Below are 12,023 nucleotides of genomic sequence, written 5' to 3'. Positions count from 1 at the left end.
GCCTGTCAAAGGGGCCAAAGAAGGTTTCCTCATGGTGGATGAGGTAGAGGTGCCAAGCCAGCTCAAGCAGTTGCCTTATGGTCGAGGTTCCTGGCGTTATTGTTTTCGCAAATTAAGAAAATCAGTCAAGTCCCTGGCTCATGGAAGACATCTGTTGTCGTCAAATATTCAAGAAGGGAGACAGGTCAGTTCCGGGAAAGTACAGACCTATCGACCTACTGGACGTAGCTGGGAAAATATTTGCCAAGCTAATCTTGAGTGGCCTAGAAACATGGTCGCGAGAAATGGGACATTTCGACCTATGGAAATCTGGGTTTGTGAAAGAGATGGGAACCATGCTAAATGTCTTTCCGGTCAACCTCTAAAAAAAAAAAAAAAAAAAGAGCAAGCAAGAAGAACCAGTAAATCTATCTGGCTTTCATCGATCTGTCACCGGCCTTTGATTACATAGAAATACTTTTGCTATGGCCAAATTGGAAAGATGGGGTGTCCAACTGACATCTTGGAAGCAATAGGGGACCTATATTCAGAAACATTGATGAAAGTAAGGCTGCACCGGGGGGCGGGGGGAATTGTCATCAACTGTTGCCACATCAAGAGGATTGAAACAGGGCTGGCCCCTGGCTCTGGTTTTGTTTACCCTATTCATCTCAGACTTGCCGGAACATTTGTCAAATGGAAGGAGTTTTCCCCCAAACATCAAGTGGGTGCCATTGGACCACTTACTGTATGCAGATGATTTGGTGTTAATCGACCAAACACTACATGCATGCATTACATTACACTCATACGTACAGAAGAATGGTCTAAAGGTGTAAATGTGGAAAATCAAAAATAATGATTGTGCACCCCGCTAAAGGAAGAAAATCAAATGAGAAATCATGGTGCATGGGCAAAGAAAGACTTTCCAGAGTCAATCTCTTTAAATACCTGGGGAATTGTTTAAACATCTCCTTGAGAGATACACTGAGAACCATTATGTTGAGAAACAAAGCGAAAGCCTTGGCATCACAAGAAAGAATTTTGCAAAGGAAGTACGCAAATTCTCCATCATGCCAGTGACCACCTTCTATAAAATGAAGGTAGTCCCGATTCTAATGTAAAGGGCTAAAGCTTATTTTTACTTTCCCCATCAAAACATGGCTGTCACTTGAAAGTCTATTTTGGAAGAAGATCCTATGCCTATCGTCCTTGATGGCATTGGTCAACTGGAAAAATGTGTAACTCTATCGGAAATGCAGACTGGGGACTCCTACAAGAGGCTTTGCTTTGGTGAGAAGAGCACTCTCCATTGAGTCCGATCTATGCCTGATGGGCTGGCAAGAGAACTGTAATAAACTCCTAGCAGACTTAGCGTCCTCTGAGGAGATTTTGCTAGCCAACCCAATATTGGTGAAAACCAAGATGTGGAAAAACGACTGGATAAAAACACGAGAGCAAGTAGATTCAAATTATACTCCCAAAGTACTCAGATCTATAGAACTTACAACACCTTGCCTAAATATCTGATAAGGTGCCCAAACAACTTCCATAGAGTCCAGTACATGAGATTTTGATTCAACCTATATCCAACACTTAATGTTCTATCTACAAGCAAAAGAAACCCTTAAACATCTGCTACTCTGGTGTAAAGGATTAATGACTATTAGAAACCAGATCTTGGGAATTTTTGTCAAAGAGCTGAAGACATTGACCTTGGAGGAATGGTGGACAGTGTTTATGCAGGGGGAAAGGATGGCAATGAGTATTGCACTGGTCAATTTTCTAACTAAAGTAATCAACTAATCAAAATGGATTAATTGAGATTAATAATATGACGGAATAACGAAAGTGATCCTTAAGCACTGTTATGTTTCGTTAGGACACCCATCCCCCAATGTCTGTCTATGCTTATGTTTGCTTTTTCTTGTGTTTTTGTGGTGAAAGATTTAATAAAGTCAAAGCACCTAATAATGAAAAAAAAGTAAATACCAATACCGTAAAAGGATCTTATGACTGCCCAAGCAAATGTATAAATATGTACATGAACAACAAATCTGGCAAAAACTTCTAAATGCTTGGATAATGCTTATAAATTGTGAAGTAACAATTTATTAAGAACACATTGATGGCAATTTAATTGGAACTAGTACACTGGTTTTTCATGTTAATATTGTTTTTGTGTGAGTGTTAAAACGCCTTGATAAAGCCAGGGAAAGGGAGAATGATTTGCACATGCCACTATCAGGTTAATGTTGACTCACAAAATAGGTCTCTAATGTGGTGTTCATCCCCCGTTCCAGGGGCTGGAATGGGGGATGAAGGCCACTAGCACCCCGGGTTGCCAAAGCGGTAACCCGTGGTGCTAAAAAAAAGATTTTCCTTCCTACAATGGGACGCGCGCAACGTCTCTCTGGTGGAAGGAAAATCCTTTACATGGCGGATGGCCGCCATGTAAAGGGGAGGCGGGGCTCCTTACGGGAGCTCCTCTTCCCTTTTCATGGTGGCCTGCGGGAGGCGATGGGAAGGAGTGGATGCAGCAGCTGCAGCAGCCACGCGACGCAATAAGGTAAGTAGGAGGGTGGGGGGAGGAATTTTAAAAAATGGGGCGGAGGGTGGGGGCAGCAAGGGGGAGATAGCGGCGGGAGAGCTGGCCGTCAAGCGGCTTGGAACACAGGCTTGTACCAGTGGTTCAAGCCTGCATTCCTAACCAGCTGATGGGCTGGTTCCCCCAACCCGGGTGCTAATGAGGCTTAAACGTTACTTAGAACTAAAATACAGTAACAAATGACTGTTGATGGACACTCAATAAACGTATTTAATAAAACTATCTTGTTTTGACTATCCATAATCCTGGCGCAGCTCTAGATCCAACTATATCTACACAGCTCTTAAAAGTGGGTGAAATCACCTTTAATCCTTGCTATTACTGACTGGTAGGGAAATGGAAATGTCGCCTGGCATACATTAATTGCAGACATCATTTACAATGGATTCCCAAGGGATCCCACAGCTTTTTAGCAGGTGCAAAAGGCAGGTGAATTGCATGGAAATCCATTTCTATTATGCCTGCAACACATTCTTTTAATGTTGTGGTTGCAGAGGTCATAGATAGGGCAGCATTATAGACCCAGTATTTAGTTGATGTAACTAGAATAACGAATGGTAGCTTGATATATGTGAAGGATTCAAATGAGCGTAGGATGGAGTCAGCACTGTAGTGTGGTAGAAGCGAGGTCAGTGTGTTAACTTGGCAGAGGTGTCGCCATTTTGGATGTTAAGGTCTAGCAAACAATGAACAAAAGAGAATGCAGGCATTGGTGTGGAGCTGCAGCTCTGGTAGTGTAGCTCCAAAACAAATCCCCTTTCCCGTTCCCCAGGAGAGAAGCCAAGGTTTTAGGGACCCATGGTGCTCAGATAAGCGCTAATTGTATCCAGCTGCCCGGCCTGAACATGGTGGAAACAGAATGTTAGTTGCTAGAAGAGCAGGAAGAAATGTGTTCTTTGAAGCACAAATTCATGAGAATAGGGCACTATGCTCTGTGATGCCAAAGAGCCAGGCAAATATTTAGAACACTACTGCACTCACCATGGGGACACCCCATCTGAATTACCCCTAGACACACAATTTAAGCCAACAAATCCTCAGAATTTAGACCCTAAAGCAGTGCCCTGGTCATGTCATCCCTGAGCACCAGGGGTTGGGAGGAGATCGAGGGGAGACGTGTCTGGAACTTGTGATTTGGATAGAAGGAGCAGAGGTGATCCCAATAAATTTAGTACAAGTTCGGGAGTGCAGCTTGTGTGTGCGATGGCGTCTGATTTAAAGGTGGCGTCTGGTTTAAAGGGGAAGTCTATTGTCTATTCAAAGCAGAGTTGGCCTCACCAAGTTATTGATCACATGATGGTCTTAAATTTACAAACCTATTGGTAAGAACCCACCAATCATATACCTGTGTTCGACAGTGACGTTGTAGGGGAATGAGGGTAGTGTAGATGTGGCCATTCGGTCAAGGGTCCATAGGGCACAACTTTCATGGATTGCAGCTCCTCAGTTTGCTCCCTCTCTCTCTAGAACACTGAGACACATACAAACGCACACTGTCAAACACAAAAAAGGAAAAAAATCAGTGGTGCAAAAACATATTTGTAAACCAGAGTTAAAGTTTATGACCGTTCGAAAAGGTGAAATGCTAAAAAGTTTAGAATGCTGATGTTTAGGTGCAAACACTTAGTCCAAAGATAAAACAATCTAAATTCCAGCACATTAAAATGACACCTTTAGTCACAATGAACCACTACCTCACAACATTCGCTTTAACTATAGCATATGCACGAGCTTCATTTTATTTAAAGTTAGGCTTGTGTTGTGGTGATATTCTGCAAGTCAAGGTTACATCTGTCATGTAATGGAATTAAAATGTTGTTGCCTTTGTACTTAGTGTTTTTACTTTACAGTTGTTGGGAATGCCAACTTTAGACGTTTTTCCACTAATACACATATGGTGATTGTTGAAGTGCAACTAGGCGTAGGTCACCTGAGCATTTAACCATTGTCTGAAAACATATCAAAAACGAAACATTACATTAGTTTAAGTTTTTTTGTTTTATTTTCTTCCCATTTCTATGAGGTATATTTTGATAACTTCTGCATAATGCCTCTGACAAACGTTTGTTGTTGCTTCATAGGGCTTCCGGTCAGGTGATATGCGTGCTTGGAGACAGCATTGGAACCATCAGCTTTATAAAGCACTTGAACATCAGTATCAAATGGGCTTGGAAGCATTGAATGAAAACTTAGTGGAAATAAACATTGATATAACATTCAAGTGAGATGAACCTTTATAATTTAACAATGTTATTTCCAAATAATTGGTTTTTGAAAGGTCACAATTGACAATTTGCTCTGTATATTTCAGACAAGGAAGATTGCAATTTAAGCCTCCATTTGAAGAGGTCCGAGCCAAATATTACAGAGAGATGAAAAAGTTTATTTCCATTCCAAACCAATTTAAAGGAGTCAGTGAATCTGGAGAAGAACCAATCTTTATTGTTATGACGGAAAGAAATGCCGACGGATGTATCACTGTTTTTAGCAAGGCAGAAGATCTGTTCAGAAGATTGGCAGCAGTCTTGGACCGATTTAAGGTTTGTCTTGCCCTGTGTTTAATATTTATCATACAGTTTTCTGTTGTTAAACATCTGCACTTTCAGAAATATTTACCATTCATTTGTGATGTTTCTTTGGTTTCCAATGAACATGTATACACCTATTGAAATCCATCTTGACAATTGGTACGTTCTAATGGACTCCTTCGCACTGATTCTTCATCCATAGCACCTGTTGTCTTCTGAAACTTTTTTATCCATCAGGGGATGCAGCACAGTTCTATGTTGGCTCCACCTAACAGTGCTGCATGCCTAAGCACTGAACATGACGTTGGGGCCAGTATATATCGAGTTGCACACCCCATGACCTCAGTTTCTTTTTTCTGCACACTCAATACGTTTCTGAAGCATCACGTAGCTTTGCTAGTTTCCTTGCATTATGGCTTGCTCTCCTTCCTTAGGTCTCTGTGTTCAAGGACTGCTTGAACTGTGACAGGCAAGTTTCGGACACCCACAGGCCATGTCTCTATTGACTTGTAGAGGAGCACAACACAGGGGATTGGGTTTCCTGATAGTCTATCCACTCTAAGGCCCTAATGGAGCGTTGTGCCAAGCCCCTCATCTATCACTGCAAGGGATGTAAGATAATGACTTCCAAATTACTGTGTGCAGAGTTGAAAATGCTGTGGTGGAAGAGCCTGTGGAGGAACATTCTCCTGTCTCAAAGGACAAGAAGAAACCTAGTAAGTGGCTCCATTTCCCCAGAAACATATCGTCCGCTAAGAAGCAGCGTTGCCACTCCTGCTCCAGGGTTACCTCCGAGGACTCGGCTCCTTTGTTGCTGTTAAAGTTTCCCATGCAAACCTCTACTCAAGAGAAGTGGAGGAATTTCAGGCAGCAGATGCTCGACATCTTTGCCAAAATGTTGGTAGCTTCGGTTCCTGCCACAGAACCCAATGCTCTTCACTTAGCTTGCTAATGTCCCAGTTTGAACTGCAAACCACATGCCTGCTGGCTCAGGTTTCGCTGCAGTGGTGGGCACTGCTCTACCGTGGAACCATGCGGTTCTGCCCTCTGGTTTTGAGTGCTTTTCACAGGGCCCATTTGCTTTGGTGCTGTCAATGCCAGCGCTTCGTAGGGGTACGCCCCACTTTTAGAATTTCCGTTCAGAGGTATCCAAGAACTTCAATGAGGGAGGGATTCCTTCCCTTTTGGGCTGGAACCCCAATTCTTGGGTGGCACTGAGGACTTCTCTGAGGAGTTGGTGAAGGAGAGGATCTATAGTTCTGTCCATAGAGCTACAGGAGGCCTCTAGCTTTACGTCCCTAGAGCTGAAGACTCTTCCTACACCTCTCTCTGGCAGACCTCCTTGTTCCTTCCAGAAGATCATTGCTAAAGTTGTGGAGACACTGGAATTGTCTGCCCACACTGGTCTTAAGGTTCACTGTGACCGTAGACATCTTCGACAAGGGTGTTCCACCGGAGATCCTGTTTCTGTTCAACAATAGCAGCACCTCTGTTAACAGCTTGGGAGAAGCCAGCATTGTTCTTTGCTGTGGATTAAGACCTTGACAAGAAGCTGTACGCGGCCCCCTCGGATCATGGCTTCCTTTCCACACATCCTTGGCCAGAGAGTTCGGAGGTGCAGACTTCTTTGGCAGGTTTGAAGTCCATGATATTTTCCTCGGAGTGAGAGAGCAAGAAGCAGGATGTCATCAGCCTAAAGGTCTTTGTGTTGGGCAGTCTGGCTTTGAGAGCAGTCAGTGCTACTTGCACCCTTGCCAAGTGCACATTTGGCCTCTGGAGTGTGACCTCTGGTGTGGCCTGAAAATCTGCCATCGGAACAAATAAAGCATTGATATTAGGGTATTTATTTATTTGGCATTTTATCACGTTAAACATACACAAAAATGCACTGCGAGCATGGCCATCATTGCTATGCTCACCACTCCAATATAACGTCTCCTCTTACACATATTCAACCATAAATAACGCATAACCATGGGAGAGAACCCACCTAACAGTGCTCAAACCATACTCCCCCCTACTCCTCCAAACCACATTTAACCAAGCTTGAATAAACAATCCCCACTCCCCACTCCACCCCCAGCTTAAACTATGCTCCATCGTTTCCGAAAACATTATGTCCTAGGCCAGTCTGGGCAATATCCTACGGTGTGGCAGACCAAAACAAGTGCAAGCTTGAAAGGCGACTAACCCCTCGCCTCCCAAGCATATTCGAAGTGCCTCAAAGGCGTTCTGAAGACGGTCTTCCATTCATCTACCACACGGATACATAGCAGATGGTAGGCGCCTCGCAAGTCTAACTTGGTAAAGACTGTTGCTCCTTCTACCGCGTCGAGAAAATCTTTGAGAAGTGGTATGGAATACCATCCCTAATGGTGATGGCATTTAGACCTCGATAATCAATACATGGTCTTAATTCTTTAGTACCTTTCTTCGGGATGAAGACTAGAGAGGCTCCAGCCGCAGACTGTGACTTCCTTATAAGACCATTTTGTAGATTGTTGGTGAGCTATTCCTTAAGGGTTTCCTTCTCAGGAAGAGACGATGAAAACATTCTACCAAAAGGAACTGACGTATCTGGTATCCGGTCTGTGGCACAATCTTTCAATAGATGTAACTTGTCTTCGAATACATCTCTAAACGAGTCATACTTTTTTTTTTTTTAACTTTTATTTTTGTTGACAGAGGCAGATAGCATACACACATACATCGGAGCAGTAAGAACAAATTTGGTACACATATACATGGATACAAGGACTTATATGCAAAAGTAAGGCAACAGAGGTCAATTAATAACATATCATGGGTCACCAACGTCTCAAACAGCGAACGGGGAAGTGTCATTTAAGCTATTCAGGTAGCTGTTGAAGGCAGACCAAATATTATGGGGACGGGAACGGATCGGGAGAATGCCCAGGAATTCTTCCTCGCAGTTTCGAGACCACGTAAGCAGATTCAGCCATTTTTGATATGTAGGGGGGGTCGAGCTCTTCCAACTCTCCAAAACACACTTCTTGGCCACTACACAGCTCACATTCAGGAACTTAACCACATCTCTAGGCTCGCCAGGGCCCCACACCCCAAAACAGGACCCCCATCGGGTCGAGATCGACAACAGAGTCAGTGATTGCAGACAATGTCTCTATGATCTTACACCAGAATGTGGCCAGCTCTGGACAGGTCCAAAACATGTGTAGGTGGTCGGCACCCTCCGCACCGCAGCGAGGACAGTGCCGTGGATCAGAGTGTACAAACCTTGAAATTTTACATGGAGTATAATACAGCCTGTTGAGCAATTTATATTGTATGGTGCGGTAAAGAAAATTTAGGGACACCCTACTGTTATGAGAGCACATCTTTTCCCACAGTTGGTTGGTGAGTTCCACCTCCAGCTCAGAGGCCCAGTCCTCTCGAGCCCTGGATGGTTGGGGAGGGGCGGCAGTCAGTAACGGTTTATATAACGAAGAAACCACCCCTCGGGCGCCACCCGAATTAGCGATGTAGGCAATTCCAGGGGAGTCCCGGGGCTCAACAGGAAAGTCAGGCCACGCGCTGCGGAAGGCAGCGCGGAGCATGTAGAACTGCAGTAGCTCCATAACGGAACCAGAATGCCCCGGCTTCCACGTCTGCGGTGTTATGAACTGCCCTTCTGGGTAAAAATCAGTGAGGGCACGGTATCCCAGCGCCTCCCAGTGTCGCGCCACGGCGATGTCATGCGGGGGTTCCAGCCCGGAAAGGTTCCAGGCGGGGAGCCACTTGTAATATGGGTGTTGTTCGTCACAGGTTTCAAACAGCTGGCCCCTGGCCTGTCCCATGGACCGGACCGGATCAATGGGCGAATCCGGCTCATACTTTTTGTTCAGAATCAGAGACATTACATTAGTGCCCGCCACTGTCAACACCTCCAGCTTGACATGAGGACGGGGTGGGGGGCCCAGGGTACCAGTATGATGCGAACTGTGCCTGTGATGCCGTCCAGTATCTTAGCAGGTCCGGGGCTGTGAAGCCCCCTCTGTCATAGGGCAGACACATGTCCGACCACTTCTTGCGCACCGCGCCAGAATGCCATAGGAATTGTGCAAGCAATTTGTGCAGGTTCGCAAAGTATCTCCTACCTGGCCAGACGGGGACATTACCAAAAATGTATAGTAACTTGGGGAGCAAGATCATCTTCACCAGTGAGAGTCTACCAGCTAGTGACAGTGGAAGGGCGCGCCAGCGCGCAATTTTGGCCTCAGCTTGCTCCGCCACAGCCCGATAGTTGTCTGCGAGTAGTGTATCCCTGGTCCGGGATACCTCGGCCCCCAAGTATCTAATCCCCTTCGGGGACCAACGTAGCGGGTACTCAGTAACGGGTTGTATCGTGGAGCCTGTAAGAGGGAAAATCTCAGATTTAGTGTAGTTTATAGTGAACTCGGAGTATGTACCTATACGCGTGATATCGCGTAAGAACGGTTCTAGGTGAACAGCTGGGTCTCTCACGAAAAGTAACACATCGTCCGCGTATAGCGAGACAATCTCTGGGGCGGCTTTCAGCCTTATCCCTTTGCGTGCGTGCCGCTCCCTGATATAGTCGGCCATTGGCTCTATTGCCAGGGCGAATAAGATCGGAGAGAACGGGCATCCCTGTCGGGTGCTTCTAGAAAGAGGGAACAGAGCAGACGTCTGGGAGTTAACTCGGACCCTAGCCACCGGGGAAGCGTACAGCAACTTAATATACGCTATCATGTTTGGCCCTATACCCATAGTCACAGGTATATTTCCAAGACACCATGTCAAAAGCCTTTCGAAGGGATTGTGTCCTCCGACATATTCCTTATCTTTGATATACGTTTCCAGCTTGCTGGCCTCGGAAACTTTTCTCTGTAGAGGGCGCTGCGCGTCGACGTCCGCCGAGTCGATGTCCCTCGACGGCCACCGTATCGGCGCCGACGTCACCATGCCCATAAATAGACACGCGCTGCGTCCGTTGCTCAGTTCCATTTTTCTGCGCTTCGTGGGGCCTCGGAACGTCGTTGTTCAGTTCAGTCAGTTTATCTATATCTAATTCGACGAATATTCCTTATCGTTCTCGATGGCTTCTTCATATGAACCGACGACGCCATGATCCGGCATCAAGAAATGTCAAGACTGCGGTAAAAAAATGTCAATAACGGATCCACACCGGGTCTGTTTATGGTGCTTGGGGTCCGAGCACCATTGTTCGGAGTGTGAGGACTGTATGTCCATGACGGCGAAAGCCCTGAAGGAGCGAAAGGGGAAGCTCGAGAGAGGTAAGTCAGCCAAAACCTCCTCGAAGGTTTCGTCGGTCGAGGCATTCGTCTCCTCGCCGTCGAAAACACTCCCATTCTAGATCTCGAAGCAGCTCCCACCATTCGTCGAGATCTAGACACTCAAAAAAGAGACGTCGAAGGTCCCATTCCTCGTCTCCGGTGTCCCCAGAAAGAGTTTCCTGTCCCACCAAACACAGTTCTCAAACCGAGTGGGAGGAATTCAGAAAGAAAATGTTAAGCGTCTTCGAGAACGCGGCCTCAACCCCCTCGAAGACAGCTGAGGGTGATACCCCGGGTGAAAAACCCAAAAAATCAAAACGCCGCGAGTCGCAGCACCCGGCGAAACATTCCACCCGAGAGCGCCATGAGCCATCGGGTAAGAAGGCACCGTCTTCGACGCCGTCGTCGAAGATTCCCTCGATGCACGGGTCGCGCCATCGACGCCGTTGTCGAAGGGTTCCTCGACGCATCGGTCGATCGACTCGACGCCATCGTCGACGTCGACGCCGATGAAAGAGAGGACCAAGGCTCCACAGCCAACAGTGTTTTCAAGGGCCTCCGGCACGCCGCTGAGACTGTCGTCGATGCCCTCGAGTAGGATCCCGATCCTCTCGAAATCTTCGAGGCCCCTTCCAGTTTTTTCGACGCCATTTTCGGCGCCTTCGAGGCCGGTTACATCGGCGTCGACGACGTCGACATTTTCTCGTCCGATAACAACGAGTTTGGCTCCTTCAGCCCTAGAGATGGGCTTTACTCCATTTCAGAGAGAATACCCTGCTCTTTCTTCAATTTATGAAGAAAGAGAAGACTCTGACCAAGAAACTTTTGGTTTACAGAGATCCTCACTGCCTGCTGCAGAGTATTTCACCGCTGAAGAAAGGAGGCTGAAGGAACTACAGGACTCACTTCATGAGGCCAGTGGACTTGACACTTCCCCAGAAGTGGAATTTGTAAAGCCAGACCCAGGGGAACATGCAGAAACACCATATAGAACCCTGTTGGCAAGAATAATTGAGTTTATGGGTTGGTCTGCGCCTTCACCTGTTTTCCAACAGAATGATCTAACGAATATATTGGACAAAGGCCCACAGGAGGACCCGGTGGTCCCCTTCCATGCAGCCCTACAAAGAAAAATTGCTTCCAATTGGGAGACTCCCGAAGTCATCCCAGCAGTCAATAAAAGACTGTCGACAAAGTATAGGGTAGTGGCTGCTGACCCTGAATACCTGTCAAAACACCCGACCCCAGAGAGCCTGGTGGTTCAAGCGGCAACTTCATCCAGCAGTAGGACTGCTTACCCTACTGTCCCACAGGACAGGGATGACAAGAGGTGTTAGGCAGAAACCTTTGCAGTTCCCTTAGGGACCACTGCAAAAGATTTAAGACTACAGTGTTGGCAGTAAACCCACTTGGTAGCAGTCTGTACCACCCAGATTTACCTGGTAGCTGTGGCTGAGCAGTCAGACTTCCCTCAAGAAGAGTTAGGCAGTATGCAAAGTATACACAATAGGCACTCAGATACAATAATACAAGCAAACACTGACCAGAGCTTTGGTATCAAAGTATATAATTATTTATTTAAAAACACACAGTTGAAACACTCCAGCACTCTTATTGAAAAATATTCTAAACACA

General features: G+C 46.1%; 1 protein-coding gene across 3 annotated transcripts in view; it reads left to right on the top strand.

Annotated features, from left to right (window-relative positions):
- Nucleotides 1–12,023, top strand: part of DYNC2H1 (dynein cytoplasmic 2 heavy chain 1) — a 3,314,293-nt gene that overhangs the window by 659,723 nt on the left and 2,642,547 nt on the right. For all 3 annotated transcript variants that reach the window (XM_069639013.1, XM_069639012.1, XM_069639011.1), the window contains exons 16-17: nt 4,669–4,808; nt 4,899–5,127. In XM_069639013.1, coding sequence (XP_069495114.1) covers nt 4,669–4,808; nt 4,899–5,127 — 369 coding nt within the window. The remainder of the gene's footprint in view (nt 1–4,668; nt 4,809–4,898; nt 5,128–12,023) is intronic.

Source organism: Ambystoma mexicanum, chromosome 7q, assembly GCF_040938575.1.
Source record: "Ambystoma mexicanum isolate Mex_15411 chromosome 7q, UKY_AmexF1_1, whole genome shotgun sequence".
NCBI lineage: Eukaryota > Metazoa > Chordata > Amphibia > Caudata > Ambystomatidae > Ambystoma > Ambystoma mexicanum.
Note: the sequence above shows the minus strand (reverse complement) of the source record. Positions and strands in the feature narration are given on the sequence as shown.